At 39.4% G+C, this 22,065-nt stretch overlaps 3 protein-coding genes across 3 annotated transcripts; 1 reads left to right on the top strand and 2 right to left on the bottom strand.

The window, feature by feature from the left end:
• Positions 1–5,133: 5,133 nt before the first annotated feature.
• On the bottom strand, positions 5,134–6,490 carry LOC129763098 (NPC intracellular cholesterol transporter 2). Its single transcript, XM_055761868.1, has 4 exons — positions 6,202–6,490; positions 5,947–6,054; positions 5,580–5,752; positions 5,134–5,515 (listed from the first exon to the last, which is right to left on the bottom strand). The coding sequence occupies exons 1-4, from the start codon at positions 6,350–6,352 to the stop codon at positions 5,426–5,428; spliced, it is 522 nt and encodes a 173-aa protein (XP_055617843.1). The 5' UTR covers positions 6,353–6,490; the 3' UTR covers positions 5,134–5,425.
• Positions 6,491–6,611: 121 nt separating this feature from the next.
• Positions 6,612–7,422, top strand: LOC129763099 (uncharacterized). Its single transcript, XM_055761869.1, has 2 exons — positions 6,612–6,763; positions 6,819–7,422. The coding sequence occupies exons 1-2, from the start codon at positions 6,695–6,697 to the stop codon at positions 7,305–7,307; spliced, it is 558 nt and encodes a 185-aa protein (XP_055617844.1). The 5' UTR covers positions 6,612–6,694; the 3' UTR covers positions 7,308–7,422.
• A 7,747-nt stretch (positions 7,423–15,169) lies between these two features.
• Positions 15,170–15,798, bottom strand: LOC129763100 (uncharacterized). The gene is made up of 2 exons (XM_055761870.1): positions 15,587–15,798; positions 15,170–15,531 (listed from the first exon to the last, which is right to left on the bottom strand). The coding sequence occupies exons 1-2, from the start codon at positions 15,743–15,745 to the stop codon at positions 15,190–15,192; spliced, it is 501 nt and encodes a 166-aa protein (XP_055617845.1). The 5' UTR covers positions 15,746–15,798; the 3' UTR covers positions 15,170–15,189.
• Between the last annotated feature and the right edge of the window lie 6,267 nt (positions 15,799–22,065).

The raw sequence follows: 22,065 nt of genomic DNA, 5'->3' as shown, positions 1-22,065 counted from the left end.
GTGGACAAGCGTGGACATTTTCTTACCCCCTACCCCCCTAAAGTTGTCCACATGGTATGTGGACAGCCCCATAGTGTACTACCCCCTTAACAACAGTTTTTTGTGGATAGTTGTGAAGTAGTGAAAATTGTATAAATATTGACGTTGGTTGAATCAAAGACGGAAATTCGAGAGCACCATCAAAAATAAGTAGAAAAATGCATGGTTCTTGCATGTGAGAACTACCTTGGAAAGTCCGGTAGTAAAACATACGTTATTTTTTTTTCAATTTTAGGTTACCTTATCATCATTTTCTTAGTTTAAAAACAGAATCCAGATGTCTCACCGATCGTTTACGTTTTGCGTTAGATCGCCAATAGGCCATGTGAGCTTATGGAAGGTTTGTAGTTCTTTCCACAAATTACAATGTTATAATCATAAAAAATTATTTGATTGCGATGAGTTTTTAAGAAATTTAATTCTGCGCATTTTTATATATAACATGTTATTTTCTTATCACTTTCAGTAGAGAAAATTGTATAAATATTGACAATGGTTGAATCAAAGACGCCAATTGGCGATCTAACGCAAAACGTAAACGATCGGTGAGACATCTGGATTCTGTTTTTGAACTAAGAAAATGATGATGAGATAACCTAAAATTGAAAAACAAATCACGTATGTTTTACTTCCGGACTTTCCAAGGTAGTTCTCATATGCAAGAACCATGCATTTTTCTACTTGGTTTTGATGGTGGTCTCGAATTTCCTTCTTTAATTCAACCATTGTCAACATTTTCATAGTTTTCACTACTGATAGAGGTAAATAAATAACATGTTATATATAAAATTGCGCAGAATAAAATTTCTTACAAACTTATCGCAATCAAATAATATTTTATGATTATAACATTGTAATTTTTGGAAAGAACTACAAACCTTCCATAAGCTCACATGGCAAAATTTAAAACCATCATCACTTTCACCGCAGCGCCGCCTAGGTGTAGATTTGTACGTTAGATCGCCAATATCATATTGACGAATTTACGCAAAGCTGAATCAGCTCATGCTAGATGTCGCTCAGAACCACAAAAGTGAGGGTGTTTGTTTGTTTTAAGCACTGAAAAGCAAGATTCTTTCTTTCTTTCTTTGTTTTTAAGAGGCTTTAAACTTTTGAAGTTCATTCGCCTCTAGCCCAGTGAAGAGCCACAATAAAACCAGCCCAGAGGGGACAGGCGAAAGGGAAACCAAAAAAATTACTCATCATATCTGTCGGCTCTCTCGGTTAAAGAAGAAGGTAGGAAGGGATCCTATGCTTCATAAGATATTTAATATAAGCTGTAAAGGGAAGTAAATATTTAATGATCCGAGGACTAAGGCGGTAACGAAGCACAAGTGACCCAGATTTCAAGCGAAAGGCGTGTTTCGAAAACAAAAAAAAAACAAAAAGGCCCTTCTCAGGAGGATAGGAAGGAAAGGAGTGGAAAGGATTTGGGTGGGATTAGAGCAGTGGGAGGGGGCAAGATTCGGTGATGATTATTCATTTTATTTAAATTTAGATTCATTTCAGCCATTGAATGTCGTCAGTATATGGTAAGAAAGTTGGAGTTTTGTATATTTACGATGGTCTCAACACGCGATTTGATCAAAGTCATAGATAATCTTCGAAAATTTTAAGTTTGATAATGCATACCGGTTATTGATACTATGGATAATTGCGATGAAATCGATATCATATCAAATTGGCTGATATAATTGATTATGTAGGGGTAGATACGAGAAGGATTTGGAGTATTGTTAGCGCAAAACACTCTATTCATCGTTTACTTAGTTGAAAAAAAAAGACGGGTGAGTAATGTCGGGGACATAACCGGAGTGACGTAGGACTATACAAAGGGGACAGCTTTTGCAAAATATATATTTCGAATATATTTCTTTATTTTCTTCTCCTACGTGAATACCTACCTATCTACCTGAAAAATGGATTAAATGTTTAACGCCGGGCATCTTTCGGTGTATGCACATATCGTACAATCAAAATGATGGCTGTGATAGGGAATGCATAGGTGGTCATCAGCTTATTCACTATCATATATTTCACTATTGAGCACATTACCGTACCTCAAACTGTGGTTTCGGAGACGACTGAATTGTAAGATTTGTAGTCTCCGCAAACAAAGTAAATAAAAATGAAAAAGAACTGTGGTTTTGGAGGCGAACTCTACGATCTGTCGAGAAATAAACGAGCTAGAAGCGTTCTGAAAAACCAACTGTGAAAACTGAATGATCAATTTAAAAGACCCCAACCACCAATAAGTTCAAGAACAAGCATAAACAAAATAAATCAGTTTATATTATATGTCATATTATGTCACTTTAGAATGCATTGGTATTGTGAATAACTTTTAATAACTCTTCTTTGAATGGTGCTTTTAATGGCCCTGAAAAACGCCGTGTTTTACGGTGGTTGGTTTTGCCACCAAAGCACTCTGTATAAACAAACTTTATCCTTTTTCTACCTGCTGCCGTTTTGCGATTGCGTTTGCCACTCGCTGAAACTAGTTGTTGCCTCCGAACCGAATGTGCTCTGTTCTGTAGGCGGGTTTACTTATTGTCGTGAGCAGCTTTGCAAGTCAACTCGAGCACTCCGGCGGCCGAAATTCTATAACCGCTATTAGTTGATGCGATGTGAAACGATGCCATACAACCACACAGATTTACGGTTTGAAAGAGAATGATATATTTTTCAGCGGATCCGCGCGTTTTGTACTTTAGCGGTACACGTTCACAAGATAGAGACAAATCGGCAGACTCAGCCAAAGGGGCGAGTCCAACGAGACGAACGAATGAGCGTTAAAAGGCAGCGATGGCAAAAAAATACATTCATTACGATTTGTTCGCTCGTTGGATTCACATGCAGGCTAAAAAGGGTCCTTTTCAGGATCACAAAATTATCTTCAATCAAAAGAGTTTATTGTTTTGTTATCACTCGATATCCCCATCTTGTTCGGCTAAACCTTCCTGTTTAGCAATTTGTTGCCACTCGCCACAGCTTTCACAGTTGGAAAATTTCTTCCCATCCAGCTTTGTGACATGTTGAACAGTAAATTACATTCAATGCGACGTGCCGAAGCACCAGTCAGGGTCGCATTGGAGGCGATTTTAACCTGTAATTGAACATTTGCGATGACAGTGGTACAGCGTCGACTTTCAATGTGGGGTCATAATTTGGATCTCTATGTTTACAAAAATGTCCAACTAAATATGTCGCATTACATCTCCGTCCAATTAGCTAAATGTCGAACTAATTGTAAATTACTGTACTTTCAATCTGAAAACAATTTAAGAATTTGTGAAAATTGAATAATCAGGAAAATCCCCAACTATCAATAAGCTCAGAACAACTGCCAAATTCACATACTCATCAGATCCTGGCAAACAAATTATGAAAAAATCAATTTGTGTTTTATTATTATTTTGGATATTATTTTAGAAAGCATTGAACTGTATTTCGTAAACTCTTTTTTGAAAGGTTTAATGGCCCTGATAAGCGCCGTGTTTTATGGAATGGTTCCAATTCAGAAAACTTAGTACTCGTGGTTTTGGAAAAAACCATTTCGAACGCCCTCGATGCCGTCTTGTTCTGGATTTGCCACCAAAGCAGATTGTATAAAGAACAAACTTTTTTCTTCTGCTACCTGCTGCCGTTTTGCGATTGCGTTTGCCACTCGCCACTCGCTGCAACTGCCTGTTGTCTTGATGTCCACCGAACCGAATGCGTTCTGTTCCGAATGCGGGTTTTCTTATCGTCGCGAGCAGCTAACTCGATCACTTCGGCGGCCGAAACTATATAACGCCGGCTAGGTGGACTGGTGCACTGGTACTAACGTGCTCGGCCTAGCTACCCTTGCGGGGAACTCCAGATCAATACGGTTCGATCGGGATTTTGCCTTTCCCTTCACTTTTCCTCCTTTACCATGTCCAGACATGGCTGCTCGGGTTGGTTTGTTGATGTGTTGTGATGCGAACCGATGTGGTGTACGGTTTGAATGAGAATGATCGTTACGGCAGCGGAGCGGGGATTTTAAGCTGACTGGCTGGCTTGAGAATTACGCGTGTGTGAGACTGCGACCAATGTTTCGTTCATTTTTTTTCTTTTTCCTTTCCAATCGTGATTCATTCTATTTCGCTGCTGCTCTGGTTGCCCGTTTTGGTCGGTGCGATTTGAGGAGCACAAAATGGACCATTCAAAAATGGGCACATAATGCATTTTGACAATGCTTGATATTTCACAATTATTCAATTATTTATCTCAAGAAAAATGAAATGTTAGTCGTTATGATAGATGCGTAGATATATTTCCTATCAATTGATGCAAAAACCTTTGCGATCTATTGAGAAATGCTCGAGTTATAAGCGTTCCAAATCTTGCATTTTTTCCTACTTGTTCAGTGCCTAGATTTCCATTTCACCCCCTATATCTTCCGGTTAGACGTAGTCCTACGTCAAAATGTTACAATACTTATAACAAGCCATTCTTCGTAATATACATAGCACATTGTAAAGTGATGATTTTCTAACTTTTTCAGCGTGGAAAGAATACATGAAACCGGGAAATTTGAAGATAAATTCTGATTTGTCTAGAAAATTTGAACGAATTTCAATTGACGAATTTACGTTGGATTTACAACCAGATGGCGCAGCGAGTAAAATGAGGATGTTTTGTTTTTTGTGGTGTGAAATTCGTTCAAATTTTCTAGAAAAATCAGAATTTTTCTTCAAATTTCCCGGTTATCAAACTTAAAATTTTCGAAGATTATCTATGACTTTGGTCAAATCGCGTGTTGAAACCATCATAAATATACAAAACTCCAACTTTCTTACCATATATTGACGACATTCAATGGCTGAAATGAATCTAAATTGAAATAAAATGAATAATCATAACCGAAACTCGCTTTTCAGTGCTTAAAATAAACAAAAAAACCCTCACTTTTGTGGTTCTGAACTCTAATGTAGATGTCGCATGAGCTGATTCAGCTTTACGTAAATTCGTCAATAAGTTCGGATATATTCATAGAACTAAAAATGTAGTATTCATTTGTTCGAAGTACACGGAAGATTTCAAATTTATTCCTGTGAATAGGGAGAAACGAGAAATTGACTAAATCGAACTTCAAATAGCTTCTGGGACAAGAGTTTTACACGGCGATTTTTTCTTTATTTTATATTAAATAATTCAAAAATATAAATCAATTTCAAAAGATAGCAAATCTCTTTGACCTGTCCATTCTGTGACTAAGCCATTCTAAAACATTATTAAAACATAGCTAAATAACTTTCAAACGATCACAGCGCCACTGCTATGTCGTCACCATCCTCCGTTCATTCAATCTCATTCGTTTCCACAACTAGAGTGCAGCACTTTCCACAGCGGAAAGCTTCCCTCAGCGCACGCTTATTCGAACGGGTAGCTGATAACACAACACCACCTCATTCGCTTCGTTACGTAGTTCCCAGCGGAGCTTTCCTAGCAGCTGAGAAAAGATTCAAACATAATTATCCCGCGCTTGGCTTCTGGGAACGCGACTCGCAACTCACCGTCGGTAGCTTGGGGCTGATGTGAAGGGACGCGTGGAACATCATTCCGTCGGTGCCAGTTACTAACGGACAGAGTGAAGCTTCACACGTGGTTGGACTGATAGTTGCCTTGATTCGCGCGGCAAGGATTATAAAGTACGCTTCGTGTCTCAGCGTGGGTGTAATCAGGGCTCCTGTTTTAATAAAATCATTGCGTTACGATGATTTGTGGTCAATTGTAGGGAAACAGACGTTCTGTAAATATTTGCACTATCGTACACTTTTGCATCGGAGATTAGTTCGATTGCTAGCGTCAAGTGGTGCTTTCATGAAGAGGCGCACTGATTTGATAGTTTCGTTGAATGCAACAAACTACTGACTAACCTACCGTTGGTACGGAACGCGACACTGACTGATACGTTAGCATTGTGCGGCATAACACAAGGTACACTGGAACAACTGGATAACCAAATCGCAGTCACATCGAAGCGAGCCCCTGGAACAATATTTTTGGCGATAAGTTGAAATAGGTCCTAATTTCCAATCACAGAAAAGGCATGTTCACCGAAAATGTTTTTCGTTTATCAGAGGGAATCGATCACGTTGCTCTTTTTGCCGTAAACAAACCATCAATCACACGTACCGCAATCCTCGAAGACAAGTCCGAGCTTGGGAGCACGACGATTCGCCGGTGGAGAACTTCTATTGTGCCCCCCGCTCGTAAAATTAAATCTCAAAGTTTGCACAGTCAATAATAATCCAAGCAGAATCGTAAATCCTACTTTGCACTTCATTTCCTCGAATAAACAAAAACTATCTGCAGCTTGTGATGCTTTCCGCTTGGCACCCGTAACAGAACTAATTGCACCTGCTGATAAATATCGCACTTTCCCTGCTTGGAATGGATGCGCTCTTGTTACCGCCAGCAGAGGTCGAAGATAAGGGAGACGCTTTTGAGTGCTCAGAAGCCTATCGGAAATATGACTAGAGCATCTACACGGTCCGGTACACATGCGTGTTGATTTACACTCTACCCTTCGGCTTCGTGTTGTGAAAATATCGAATTTTGCATCTACTTATTTAGTAATACTAGCTGAACAATATCCATTCACAAACAATCCCTCGGGGGCTAAAGAATGGGACACCAAACACTATTGTTAATATTTTCGTTTCTACTCGTTCTCACAACAACCAATGGCGCTCCTGTAAGTATTTTGGCAGGATCCTTCAAAGCCAACGACTGCATTCAAACCTTTCCAGGACTATGACTTCAACTTTGAAAGTCTGGAAACCCTCGATGGTTCGGAGAGTTACTTCGAGTACAACTACACCCTAACCAAGGAGTCCGAGCTGTGCTTCAAGTCCTCCGGCAACGTTCGACAGTTGGTCCAGCTGGGTGACGAGTACACGGTGCTGTTCAAGTTGAGCCGCAGCGAGCTGAAGGCCGAGCCACCGGTGTACGAGCAAATGATGGAATCCCGGAAATCATTCTGCAAATTTTTCAACTCCATCTACCGGATGTATTTCTACGAAGGCCTCAAGGATGTTAGCAATTTCCCACACTATGAAACGTGTCCCCTAGCGCCAGCCGATTACTGGTTCAAGGATTACAGCATCGAGGGCGATCAGTACAAGGCGTTCATGAAGGAAGGACGCTTCAAGGTGGAATTTTATTTGGGCAAGGATGACGCACCGGTTGCGGGGATAGCACTCGTGATAACGGTTGCACCGATCGAGTCCGAAAGATAGTGGGATCTGATTTCTGCCAAACGTTAATAGCTCCAAATGATGTAACTTGATGAATTCAAATTAAAGATATGAGCTGAAAGGGGTAGCTTTCCTTCGTTTATCGCATCGAGACGTAGGACTACGTTTTTCATTTCTGTACCAGGGTGTAAGCTCAAAGTTTCGAAAACGAAAGCGTTACACGTGGAGTGCAAGGTTTTGAACGTTGATACCTCTTTGCCGGTTTAACGGAGTGGTATGATAATCACATCAATCGAAAGAGAAAATATCTGAGAGGTAAATGTTTGTTAATCGTTGACCCGAAAACTTGAAAATCTGTATATAAACTGGCGCCCGCTCGGAAATCCATTTAGTTTTTGATTTTGAAGTGAATGGAGAATGTTCTCCCTCACTCGCCTATGCACTATGCCTTCTCTCCCAATCCCATTTCTTTTCTGCCGCCGGACTGAACGGAGGCTTCGGTGAGAAACAGATTGCGTACAAAAGATGTCATTGGATTCGATAGTGGAGAATACGAAATGTTTTATATCACTTACTTATTGTTGCTGCGCTCCCCGCTGGGAGCATAGTGCCGTCGTTAGAAGCTTCAATCCTGGGCGACCTCTCGCCTTGACCTGTGTCCAGGTCAAATTTGGGTCGACTTCTCTAATCTCGTTTGTGATGCTCCGTCACCTCGCTAGGAACCTCTGGGTCTGCTCTGTCCATGCGGGTTCCAGTCAAGTGCTTGTCTAAAAATTTCAGTACCACTCCTCCGTAATATGTTACCAACCCATCGCCACTTACGCCCCTTGATATCTGTTCAAATCGGCATCTGATGACAACGACGCTGGAGCTCGTCATTTGAGATCCAGTTGTCTGGCCACCAGACCCGAATTATACACCTAAGGCATCGGTTCACGAAGACCAGAAGCTTCGGTGCCTTCTCTGCTGATACGTTCTACGTCTCACATGCGTATAGCAGCACTGGTTTTACGTTGGAATGAAAGATCCGGAATTTGGTGTGGTGACTGATCTGATTTGACCTTCCTGTCTTCCCCAGACTCACAAGAGCAGCCCTCGCCTTCTTGACCCGCGCGCATATATCGATGCTGCCCGTGAATCAGGAAGGCGTGACCGTGTTGACATCCAGGTCGCCAAGCTTACTCTACTTACTCTTACTTACTTATCGTAGCGCCGCGTCAATTCTAGTGCAATGTCATCGGCAAAAGCAAAGCCGTTGAGGTGCTCCATCATTTTCACGGTCGATAGTGCCCACCATGGTCTCGTTGATGAAGATGAGGAACACCAGCCGCGACCCGGATTGGGTCAGATAAGATCCCGTTGTGCAAGAGTCTGCACGCAAAGGCCTCATACTGCGCTGACACTAGGTTGATTAGTTCATCCGGAACTTCCTCGCGTCTCATGGCACTCCAGAGGTTATCGTGGCGGTCGAAAGCTTTCTCATATTCGATGAACACCAGATAAAGGGACTCCTGGAATTCATTGATCTGCTCGATAATGCTGCGTAGCCTAGCAATGTGGTCGTTACAGACCCTACAAGCTCTGAATTCCGCCAGCTGCCCGGTTGAGGATTACCTTGCACAGGACTTCGAGAACTACGCACAGCAGTATCATGCATCGCCAGTTGTCGCATTCAGTCAGGTTCCCTTTCTTTGGAACCTTGATAAACAGCAGCTGACCAGCGTATTAGCTGATCAGTGGGGTCGGTTGTCAACTGACTAGTTACGTTATTCACAGGCGTCTTGGTACTCTTTCTTGCTCCGTTTAGGCGTCGTGAAACATCGTAGAGGAAGCGAAGGTTACCTGTTGCAGCGGCTCTCTTCTCCTCGTTAGCAAGAGAATCAGCCCACGCTCGCTTGTCCCGTCGACACTTCACTTCCAGATTGAGGGCACGATACCGCCGACGGGTTGTATGGTTTCCCTCATGGTTCTTTGTCGCTCTATCGCGACTTTTGCATCCCTTCTGTCATCTATCTTCTTTCAGGTGTCCTCCGAGACAGGGTTGCCATTTGTGTGTTATTCTAGCTACTATGTCCACACAACAATCATCATGTGATGGTGACCTCAGCCTTTCACTTGACATACGGTCTACTGCATCGGTAATTGGTACTATAAATAACACAACAATGGAAGCTTCATATCAACAGTTCCGCTGTTTATGGTCCAACTGTGAACACTCGAACAATAGGAATATTCTTACGCCTAAATGGCTACTGTGTAATATACAACAAAATTACCGCGAGATAAAAATATACACGAATAAATTCGGCTCTGTTAGAGCTGAATTGCTAAATGAGCCTAATAAAATAAACAGTTGGGACGAAAAAAAATATTGTGGAACACACACCAGAACGTAATGGTTGTAATGAATTAGAAGGTAGCTTAGTTTATTTATTTACAATGATTTACAATGACAACCCATTGAGAGATTAGAGCTGATTCACAACTTTTCGCCATTGAGCCCGATCCATGGCTGCAGTTCTCCAATTCTCTGCTGCACCGATTCTTGCCAACTTCTGCTCCACCTGGTTCATCCACCTCGCTCGCTGGGCTCCTCTCCTTCTTGTTCGTACCGGATTCGATGCGAACACCATCTTTGCAGGGCTGCTGTCCGGCAATCTTGCAACATGCCCTGCCCATCGCACTCGTCCAGCCTTGTTATCAATGAGCCAAGGTAGACAAAATCCTCTAACACCTCGAGCTCGTCGCCAGAATAATGCTTGGGACTAGCAAATCATTCTCGTTGTGCCATTTTCGGTGATTCGAGCTTTCAATGGTCAATAACGACGCCGGCCACGTCCTTACAGTCACCAGCGATTAGTCCCTCCTGCTAGCCTGTATTTAGTGTTAGACCCATTGATCCCAAGCCCAATCAGCCCTGCTTCGTGTTTCAGTCGGCTACCGTCGCCTGTGTTCTTCCGATTATGTCCACGTCTGCGGCGAAGCAGATAAACTGACTAGACTTGTTGAAAATCGTGCCCCGCATGTTGAAGCCCGCTCTCCGCATAACACCTTCCAGCGCCACGTTGAAGAGCAGACAGGAGTGCTGCCTCTAGTGCTGCCTCTACATTTCGATCACCTCGCGTTCGTCCGCAAGATCCCCCCTTCCCTGCATATTTCGGCCCGCGGCACAAAGCCTTTGTGCGAGGCGTTTAGTTACTTGAAGAACTTCCGCGATTCTCGAGAACGATGAAGCAGCTCCATCTCCTCACACTCTTTCTTTTCCAGGCGACGCTTTTTCCCGAAAGAGATGTGTTTGCTGCCTTCAACACGGGTAGCTTTTACTAAAACAATGATTTATTCAACGTAGAACCGACAATTCATTGCTTTACCCAAGTTATATAGCTACGAATGTAACCAGTGTTGCCGAACTCTGTCTCTCAGAATATGTTCACTTTCTCGTTGAAAAATGTTCAAGGTATTTGTATGCTAGCCAGAGAGTTGAAGTTTTTGTCCTTTTTTTTATCCCAACAGTTTATTTATTCAGGCTCATTTAGCAATTCAGCTGTAACAGAGCCGAATTCATTCGTGTACATTTTTTTATCTTAAGATAACTTTTGTCGTATATTACACTGTTACCATTTTGAGGCGTAAGAGTATCGATATCTATCGATAAACATTTGTTTTATCTTCTTTCTTTCTTTGTTTTTAAGAGGCTTTAAACTTTGCAGTTCATTCGCCTCTATTTGTTTTATCTATAACACAGTAGTCGTTTAGGCGTAAGAGAATTCCTAATTCTATCGATGCACAACACATGTCACCTTTTTCGGCGTAAGAATATTGCTATTGTTCGAATGTCCACAGATGGGAAGTTCACAGTGGGACTGTTGATATGAGGCTTCCTTTGTCGCGTTATTCATAGTACCAATTACCGATGCAGCAGACCGAAAATGTGAGCGGTAAGGGACTGGGATTACCCTCACATGATGATTGTTGCGTGGACATAGTAGCTAGAATAACACACAAAGATGGTCAGTTGAGGGGCCCTGAGTTATGAGCTCATGATCGTTCGCTTAGTAGCGGACACGCAACCAATTAGGCTACGAAGACCCCCTTGAGGAGAGAATTTGTGATCTGAAGGTGCAATATCCGGTTTGTTTAGCTGGTAGGATAGCACCTCTCAGCCAGACCCCAAAATTATTTTTCAGAGCACGACGCCTATCATACTGATTAATTCTGGAAGTTTGTCCTCGATCACTGCCTTTAATTAGCCAGATTTCGAGCAGTATTGCGAATTTAACGAGTCGTTGCTTGGTTGTATCAGAATCACAGAATTCCTTCCCAATCCTACGAGACACAGAGTATGATTTTTTTTCGAGTAAAGAACGGTTTTGTGGTTAGCTAGTAATAGTTCATTTCCCTTACCCCAAGCTTCAAAACGGCATTTGGGTAGATGAAACGAGTCGCAGATGAAAATGCAATCAATTGAATCCACACATCGTAACGATTTACGTAAACATTCTTCGCCAGTGAACTTTTTCATTAATTTGTCATGTACCGAGGATTATTCTTGATCAGCGTCTCAATTTGGTCATCATCAGCGGCAACACGAGAAAAAAAAGTCGTTTTACCGATGCTGAGGAATGCTAAAAAAATTGATGAGCATCAACTCTTGCGGAAATGGAAAACTCAGTGTTTTGCCGGATACTTTGATCGTTTATATTTATTCCCAAAAAAACTACAGCATCCCAATTTCAGAGAAATCAGTATTAGGAATCTCTCTGAATTAGAGATGGGCAAATCAGCTCATCATGGTGAGCGGCTCAGAGCCGTTCAGCTCATACAAGTGAGCTGCTCATTTGGAACAGCTCTTCAGCTCAGTTGAATTTTGCAGTTGTCCACACAATTGCATATGAAACGTAATCACCATGGGACATTGCATAGTGTGCATTTTTTTAATAGACGGAAAGCAAAAAATAAACGAATTTAATTCGTAATTGTACAAAAACTAAAACTGATATGAATTCTAATAGTATAATATACAACAAATACTGAATGCTGAAATCTAACATAGAAGATGCTTAGGATATACTGAACTTAAACAACAGAAAAACCAGCAGTAGCCAAATAGAATGCCTCCAGGAATATTGGCCGAGACAACGTTTTTTGAAAAAAAACAGGAAGTGGGTTATATCTATGGTATAACCGCAAGGGGACTATCGTTGATTTAGAGATCATTTGTTTGAAGTTGAATCTGAATTCATTCTGAATGAATGAATATTTGGGGGACTTCGAAAACGAGAGCGTTACGTTGGAGGCACAAGGTTTTATGCATCCAATATTGGATACGGAAATATCCTACTGATGGGGAAGAATAATCTTCAGAAGCTATCCTGTTAATTGCGATTGATTGAAAAATCACAAAACCAAATGTATTTGGTCACAGTGTTACATGGATAGAAAACATTAAAATGAACTCTTTCACATGAATGTAATTTTAAATTCCCAGAGGAACTGGCAGATTATTTTCAGTAACGATTAGATATTTCCACATTTTCCTCGATACTGGAAGCCCACCAGTGGTTAATGCTAACTCGATAACTATCTGTTAATAGCACTTGATTGAAACATATTTGGTCACAGTGTTACATGGATAGAAAACATTCAAATAAACTCTTTCACATGAATGTATTTTTAAATTCCCAGATGAACTGGCAGATTATTTTCCGGATCTTTCTCGATGCTGAATGGCATCCAAACGGAAAGAATTCCGTGCGTGTATGTGTGTGTGTGTGTAGCGGCTGCTTCGAGATCTTCCCGGGGAACCGTTTGTGGCATCACTCTCCTCCTGATGGATTTCCTTCTGGCCTAAGGTGCACAAACAGGCTCTTGGTGACACCGTTCATCCGCGCTTTCATGATAAACGAAGAGCTTCACCACAACAGCGACAACATGCTCCAATTTGAACTGAGTGGATTTCCGAGCGGCGCTCGCTTATATACCGATTGGTGATTTCAATAGCATGTTTTGAAAGCAATTTTAAGACTATTGAAACAAGTTTTTGGATCAGAAAGTAACAAGTATAGAACGCGTAGACATTTTATCTTTCGAATGAATTGTTTATCATACCATTTCGTTCAGTTGTTTAGGATCTATTAACGCACAAAATCTCGGTTTCCGGTGTAACGCTTTCGTTTTTGAAACTTTGATTTTACACCCCGGTATAGAAATGAAAGACGTAGTCCTACGTCAAAACCATCGAGATTTTTTTTTGCATCCGAGGATATAAAAATAAATCCACTAATAGGTGCATCGAGAAATAATTATTCGCGATCACAAAGGTAACAAAAGGACCAGTATCAATCATCATCATTTATGCCGGGTGGTTTTCTGAATTGTTTTGATTCAGCACGCGGAAATAAATGTATGTGTTTCCACAGTAATGTTTAAATAACAATGTAATATATTAAATTTATTTACAAGCATATAATAATGTGTATTATTTTGTTTGGCCATATAAGAAAAATTTAATGAAGTAACGAACGATTGAATATCTTCAAAACAAAAACTTTTTTTCCTATCTGGCATCTCTGCTAAAGCTAAAGTACGAAGAGGGATACACGAAAACGAACTGACGTCATGCCATGAAGCGCGGGAGACGAAAAATCCTTTCGCGTCTCGCAATTCACACTCTCTGCAGCTTTTGCGCTCCACAGCAATGCAGCTCAACAGCTCAACAGCTCAACAGCTCATCAGCTCAACAGCTCAATAGCTCATCAGCTTAACAGCTCAACAGCTTATCAGCTCAACAGCTCATCAGCTCATCAGCTCAACAGCTCAACAGCTCATCAGCTCCAGCTCCGTAATGAGCTGATGAGCTGCGTTTTTTTGATTGCGAGCCGATCCGAATCCGCTCACTATGATGAAGCGATTCGAATGAACAGCTCATGAGCGGATGGCACATCTCTACTCTGAATTCATCGTTCATTGCTTTAGAAAGAATCTTTACTCACCAAATGAGGAAAACATATCAACAGTGGATGAATCACCAAATGTTTTCTAATTTTGATTATTTGGTTATTTGGTTCTTCTTTGAAACTGACGAGCAAAGGTTATAAAAAATCGTATTATATTGACTTTGAATTCAAGAGGAGTAATTTTACACTCTAAAATGTATTCTTGCATCAATTACTCTGCGGTTACTCGTACATACGCACCATGCAAGGTAATGTTGTCCCTCAAATATAATCTCGTTATAATTTCTAAAATTCTTTAGATATTCTGGTTTCATTGAATTATCCAGCACTGTTATGAAATGTTACGAAACATTTAGCCGAATTATTTTGTCGATTTGCAACTGGCAATATGTATAATAAAAAAAGTTAGGTAAAGCTTTGTATTAGGAGAATTTAAATTAATGTAAGCATTATACAAGTGCGAACTGGAGAGTTGTTATGACAATTCTCATTTCCAACCAGGACAACTTTGGCAGGGATCCTAGTATACTGATTACGGATAGTTTTTATTCTGATGAAGTAAAAAGCACAAAAATCTGGGAAAATTGGGTCTTTTCTGAAAAATCAGACAAAATTGATTGTTTGTTAGGATATCAGGGAACGGAAGTTCGGAAAATCCCGTAAAATTATCTCTGTATGTAACTCTTAACCGCCCCACGATCTTATCTTATGATGAACTGAAGCATAATTAACAATCGTGATCGAGCCATTTTCGACCTATAGTTTGACCATATGTTTCAGTCCAATACTGAAATGCATTGGCTCCATTTGATGACAGGCTTCTTCTTCCAGGATCGCCTAATAAATGAAATATTGTTTGATTGCTCGGCGGACAGCTGTTGGATTTGTTCTCACTACAAATTAATCGAACAAGGAAGCGTACTCAATAGATTTATAAACCATCAGACTACAACATTCCGGACCCAGAATTACATAAAATTTCGCGTGAGCCTAACAAAATACCGTACCTGGCATTCGATCATCCCGTCGCCGTTAAGGATATCCAATGACAATCGCCAGTATCCATCCGGAACAACCGACGGTATCCACTCTGATGAGGGTAGCCAGTTTCGAATCCAATAGTCACCCTTGGGAAATGGACACAAACCCGCCTCGGTGACGATCGGTAAGCTCGTGTCATTGGCCCAATACTGCTGGTACTCTCGGTAGGTTCCGTTGAGAACATCACAAGCCTTGGCCTGAGGTATCTTCATCGGATATTCGTTGAACTGGTTGTTCCCGAGGGAGCTGTGGGCCACCGTAACGCGGAACTAAGGAATAATAAGGTAATTGTAGATTCGGTTCAAAGGATTGCAACACGTTCACCTCATATGAATTGCCAAGATCTTTCACTACGCGAAAGTTCCCATCAATGACGGCTACCGTGCGATTGTACTTTTTAACCCGAAGATCTAGGATATCGACAATATCTGTACCGTTAACTTGCTCCACACGTTGCATCTCTACACGGTGCTTGGTGCCCATTGTGGTGTACCATTGCAAAAGGATAGTAAGAATAGCTACAGCGATGGTCGGGATCATCGTCAACTTGGTAATGGATGTTACAACCATCAAAATTGTTGCTTTATGGAGGGATGTAACTGAATGATTGTGACACTTTACATGGTTATTTCATCAGTTTAGCGGAGTGGGTTGACACGCGAGTGTTTCGAAGCACGCCAAATGATTACGTAAGAGTAGTAGAAAATCACACCACATGAGATAATCAACACACCCCCGTTGGAGTTCAGCTGGATCATTCCGAGCAGCCTCAGAATTTCTCGTAATGGTTGTGAAGGTTATCTTTTTTGAGTTGACCTCCACTTAGTGCGTTATTTCAATGATGGCCCAACAGACATCGTGAACGTATATTATAATATATGCCATATCATATGAGGGCCTTAGAATGCAAGGGGTGTAAGTGGCTTGATCGATTTCTCTTCATCAATTTTTCTTTCGTGAATAACTCAGCATACAAAAACGTTCCAATTTGATTTTGCTATAAAAACCGATAACTGAGGTTCTGACCTATCGTCCACATTGACAACTAAGTTGGGAATGTGTTTGCAGTTAAGTTATGATAAAAAAAAAGTCGATGAAGAGAAATCGATCAAGTCACTTACACCCCTTGCATTCTAAGCCCCTAATTGGATATCATCAATCAATTCACGATCGTAGATCAGTATCACTCAATCGATATCTACGTCCTCGTCATAACCAAAAACCCATGAGATATAACCAGCTGTATGACACACGCCATGTTTTTGGTGCCAACATCTCAAACGTCAAAAGTATTTGTTTTCTTCAAAACAGCGATCCGCGTTGACGGCATTGAGCTTCGTTTACTAGTTTAGGGGAGCATCAAAGAATAGCTGATTTTCAGTCGGAATGAACGTTTTCAAAATTAAAATTATGAATGAAAATTAGCTTTTCCATATCAAATTAGTATTCTATTTAAATTAAAAACACTTTGGTTTGCAGGTGGGGAAAAAGTCTCATACGAAAAATGTTTATGAGGATAACTTTATATTATGATGAAAAAAATCAGTAACAATGTTGGAATTGTATAGCCATATGGTTGAATGAATGTCAGAAATACATATTTCAAGTAAATAAATAACATGATGTGAAAATTTTCATTAAAATTTTAGAATTTTAAAACCGACTTCGTGTCTTCTAATCTGATAGAGATTACACTAACGAGTTTGGGACCCAAATTATGGCCCTAATTCGAAGTCGCCACCAGACGTTTTTGGTCAAAATTGAGGGACCCAATATAACGCCACAACAAATTGAAAATCAAATGCATGTAACCCGCGGAAAAATAAAAGTCGCGGTATTTCTAGAGCAGAACTTGCATAAAAATGTGTGCCGAAGAGTAATTTACAAGTTCTGAAATGAGTAATGAAAAGGGAAGGTGAATCTATTTATATATTTTTATCTGTTCGAAGTAAATTTCCCATTCATTGTTTTGATTCGAAAAAAAACTTTGTGGTACATACGGGACTTCTACGTTGATAGAATACCCGGTTAGGAAAAAATAATGCACTCCCACCCAATTGATTGAAGGAGAACGCAATAAAACAAAAATACGGCTTCTCTGTCGCGCGTATACGCACCTGGCAGTCGAATAAGGGAGAACCTGTTCAAAGTAAAAATAGAGCAGGAGAGCGGTTGAGTGATTTCCCCAATCTAATTTCCACTCGTGAGTAACGTAACAATACACTGTTGTAAAAAAGTGTTTGTCTACTTAAGTATTCAGCAATTGTTGAACTACTTTGACTACCCTTTTTAAATCTATTATTTTTAAAATACTATGATTTTTTTAAAGTGATAATCATATTACCAGGCTCGCGAGTCTAATGTCTGTTGTCTGTGTTTTGCACAACGATCTGGATTCTAAGGGATAGAAAAGAGTCCTTTAAGTGCTACGAAAAATAAAGGATAAACATTCCTTTCACAAAAAAAAATAAAAGTCTCATTCCATTTCAGTGCTTCGTCTTCAAACTCCAAATAATTCAATCAAATTCCAGAGGATTACACCGTGGGCTGTCAGTTCGAATACACCGCTTAGTGTTCATTTGTTCGAATTTTTAAAATTGCAATGAGAGTTGTATGTGCAGTAATCTGCCGAAAAATTAGTTGAATCGAAAAACTATTTTTTTAGGAAAATTATGGTGATTCTTGAAAGAACCTTCGCTGTTGTCGATGGTATTGTTGGATTCGTTTTTTATTGGACTCTTATATAAAAATTATTAGAAAAAATATCCCAAGAGCTTTGAAAGCCTTTGAGACTGTGTATGCAAAATGTTCGCAGAACTAGATCAAAAAATTCAAAAGGAAACCTATCCATTTATACATTTGAATCTATTCATCAATGATTCGAAAAGCCCATAATTGAAGTTTATCGTTTTGTGTTTGTAAGAAAAAGAAATAACAAAGCAATTTGCTTTACAACATCTGGCAAAACTTTCTAACTATCGTTGTAGAAGTATTGCATTACCACGGTTATTCACACACATGAAGCGTTCGAAATCATGGGCAAATAAATGCTTCATATATTCAAGAATTGAACTGATATCGTTTAGATATAATACTAAAATGTCCCAGATGACTTCCTTGGGGAACGCATGATGTGACGCTGAAAGGAAATAGAATCACCTATTTTAACGTTCATTGTTCGACTAGTCAAATATGATTCCAGCAGTAGTGGTCCGTTGAACCCGATACGATGTAGTTTAGCAAGTCATTGATTCAATGATTGGTCATGTCGGAAGCAGCCGAGTAGTCCGTGTAGATAGCGTATACTTGAGATCTACATTCCAGCACATTTGGAATGAATGATGTATGTAGCAACAAATTCGTGGACGAGGAACGTTTTGGGATTACCTCGAATAAATTGGGCAAAAGATCCCATGGCCGAGTGGTTAGCGTCACACGCTACACTGCCGGAGGTTCGGGTTCGATACCCATTTTTGGGTGAAGGATTTTTCGTTAAAGCAAATTCTTCCAACCTGCACTGATACACGCGTATTCTAGAGCTTGTCACTCAGAATACATTTAAGGCGTATTATTTAGCATAACAAATCTCAACTAAGTATTTATGTAAATGACGCTAGTTAACACCTTTGTCAAAACGATATAAGTTCCACTGGGAACATTAGTGCCATTCCAGAAATTGGACATATCACACAAGCAAGCGACTCCACGATAATTTTTCACATTTCTATTGCAGCCTTTTTTAAACGCAGGGAAAACAGATGACTGTTTCTATGTTTTTATGAAAATTTCATATTGAATAGAACTACTAAATTACGTTTTCATAGCAGAGAAAGACTAGTAAAACAGCGTTTCAAAGTTATGGATGGAATTCATCAGGCCTAGAGTTTGATGATTTTTCAATTATGGGTAAGCGTTGTGAACAGCCACTACATCAATGGTTGAATAAAAACCAATTTCAGGTAAAATTGGTGTGGTTTCAGCTACCTTTTGGTTGAGAATGTTGGTGAATCAACAAACATCAAGAAAAAAATGTACCATCATCTATTCCATGCAACATTTGATTGGATACAGATACCCAAATTGGTGGCTTTATCAACAAATCCAACAGTTCCAGTCTAGACTCTTTTAAAATAGCCGTTAATTCTTTGAGATTTTTCGACACCAGAGGCAATATCACAGTCGGAATACAATTACCGTTCTGAATCATATTTCGGACACTTTGTAATAATATCTTGAAATGCTTAATGCCCGAACGATATAACAATCGAACTAAACATTTGATTCTATAGAGTAACCCCTTGGTTTCACTATAATTTTATATGAGAAATGCATTTGAATTATAACATAGTAGAAAAAAAACTAACAACACTACTCATTATCGTTTGTGTTTAACGCTCGCTCAGCATGAGCATGTAGAATTTAATCGTTTATCAATATTTAAATTTCTCTCGTGTTTCATCAGTTCTCATCACCGTTATCAGTTTACTGTTATTGCTAGGCAATTGTTTCGCAGTTGACTATTAAAAATAATCAAGTAAAATTAAATTTTTCGGGGGGTCTTCGTAGCCACTTGGTTACGCGTTCGCTTACTAAGCGATCGATCGTGAGTTCAAACTCAGGGCCCTCAATTGACCATCTTTGTGTTGTTATAGAATAACTACGTCCACGCAACCATCATCATCGATGGAGATCGATCCACGGTGGAACAAATATCGATTCATCCATACAACTCTGCTCTGCTCTGCAAGAAACATCGGGCTGCTGTTCTATAAATAACCCAACAATGATCATTATCAACTGTCTCCGCTGTCCGGTCTGCTTATCAATGGAAGAACAGATAGACCTTTACGCCCAAATTGGCTACTACAGTGTGATTTACCATAATGTAATGGAACAGAAAAAATCTATCGCCTAAAAGGCTACTACTACTACTGTGTAATTTACAATTCATAGAAACATAAGCATATGTACATGTACACGACAAAATTCCGGCTCTGTTACAGTTAAAATGTTAATGAGCCTAATAAATTAATAAATGGGATAAAAAAAGTTAAATTTTTCTTCAAAGAAATACAAAATAAAACGTTCGAAATTTGAATCGAACTTTCCCATAAGATTCGTGTTTCGAACAGTCAACTCGGTGATACTACAATGTGAGTTGAAGTTGAAGAAATGTTGAATCCTTCCCATGCTGCCATGTATCCTGGCAACTCATCAACTCAACGTAAAAGTAAGCCTCACATTACTCCTGCAGTGGTCCCAAGCGAGTCCTTGGTTATCTTGAATAAAGAATATCTTGGATATAGACCTGCGAAGAAGTTTTTTGAAATGACGAAGCGACAGAAACTTGAAGAAAGGATAAAGAAAACTGAGTTGGAATGGACAGAGAAAGAAAGGAAACAAAACGAACGGATGAAGTAAGAAGAACTTGAAGAACTGAAAAAGACAAAAAGAAAGTTGCAAATGGAGGCATATTTAACTAATTCACTAAAATTATCAACCAAATAATACCTGTGTATAAAGTTTGGATATGTTTTCAGCATCAAATGCCTTAAATAAATATAAAATAGTAATAATATAATAATATATAATATAATATTTATAAATATAACAAATTTAATTAATAAAATTATTATCAATTTAATTAATAAAATATAAAAACTTGTCATTTGTGTTCAGAGAGAACAAAGTGAATAAATTTTTGAGGAACCTCAGATGATACATGAAGAAACTGGCATAAAATGCCATCGCTAAATACAGTTTTATCACAACAAAATGAGGGTCACTCACACTATAAAAAATACCCAAATAAATCAAATTAATAGCGTCTATCAACTGGTACGTCTTATTTGATTCGTTTTAAAGTCGGCATGAAACTGGAATTGAGGCACATACAAAATAAGACAATAACAACAATCCATAAGTCAAAAGAACAATATTAATCTAAAAACTCGATCTTTAGAAAAATGTTTTTCATTTCATATAAAGACTTGGAATGTACAGAACGTAATGTTTCTATTTTAATAAGACGCGAATTTATGTATAAACTAGCTGACCCGGCAAACTTCGTCCCACCAAAAATTATTTTCTTGTTATCAATTGAAGGTATTGATAACAAGAAAATAATTTCACGTTTTCTTACTAAGCGCAAATTCATGAGTCCAATCGCAGAACTGTTCATTGTTTGATCTTCTAATCGAACCCGTTGAATTTACCTTTTACTAAAAAAATCCTAGTACTTCTACCAAAACTCATCATTATAATATTAGATTATTTTCAAACTCAATTCTCGTTCAAGATTTTTTATCCACTTGCAAATAACAAATAATAATAAAGGGGAAGAACGTCTATTCACCATAGAAACGTTTCGTACCCCCTAAAATATAGACATGCCAAATTTGGATTCATTTGCTTGATTAGTTTTCGAGTTATGCAGAAATTTGTATGGCACCCTCCCCCTTGGAGAGGGGGGAAGAGTGTCATTTATTGCACCCTAAAATCTCCAGATGCCTAATTTGGTTTCATTTGCTTGATAAATTCTCGAGTAATGCAGAAATTTGTGTTTAATTTCTATGACAGTCCCCCCCCCCCCTTTAAGAGAGAAGATGATGAAGATGAAGATGATGGAACATATGATATTTTAAAAACAGGGATGGGAGGATTTCCAACGTTGAAAAATTTAAGAGTTGTATCCGAGACACGACCGCTTAGGACGTAGGACCAAGTAATATTTTTTTTTTACAATTTGTTGGTTTTTCATTTCGGATATTATTTGCGAATACGTCGAAATTTCATAAATAACT

This window comes from Toxorhynchites rutilus, chromosome 1 (genome assembly GCF_029784135.1).
Source record: "Toxorhynchites rutilus septentrionalis strain SRP chromosome 1, ASM2978413v1, whole genome shotgun sequence".
NCBI classification, from domain to species: Eukaryota; Metazoa; Arthropoda; class Insecta; order Diptera; family Culicidae; genus Toxorhynchites; species Toxorhynchites rutilus.
The sequence above is the reverse complement of the archived record's forward strand: the minus strand, read 5'-3'. Positions and strand labels throughout refer to the sequence as shown.

What these genes read in the sequence shown, in the direction of transcription:
- LOC129763098 (XM_055761868.1), bottom strand. Translation starts at nt 6,352, where the DNA reads ATGAAGTGCAAAGTAGGATTTACGATTCTGCTTGGATTATTATTGACT. An exon ending in ACTTGTCTTCGAGGATTGCG is followed by an intron (nt 6,055 to 6,201) that starts GTACGTGTGATT and finishes ATATTGTTCCAG; the next exon opens with GGGCTCGCTTCGATGTGACT. An exon ending in TCAGCCCCAAGCTACCGACG is followed by an intron (nt 5,516 to 5,579) that starts GTGAGTTGCGAG and finishes ATCTTTTCTCAG; the next exon opens with CTGCTAGGAAAGCTCCGCTG.
- LOC129763099 (XM_055761869.1), top strand. Translation starts at nt 6,695, where the DNA reads ATGGGACACCAAACACTATTGTTAATATTTTCGTTTCTACTCGTTCTC. An exon ending in CAACAACCAATGGCGCTCCT is followed by an intron (nt 6,764 to 6,818) that starts GTAAGTATTTTG and finishes AAACCTTTCCAG; the next exon opens with GACTATGACTTCAACTTTGA.
- LOC129763100 (XM_055761870.1), bottom strand. Translation starts at nt 15,745, where the DNA reads ATGGGCACCAAGCACCGTGTAGAGATGCAACGTGTGGAGCAAGTTAAC. An exon ending in ATCTTGGCAATTCATATGAG is followed by an intron (nt 15,532 to 15,586) that starts GTGAACGTGTTG and finishes ATTATTCCTTAG; the next exon opens with TTCCGCGTTACGGTGGCCCA.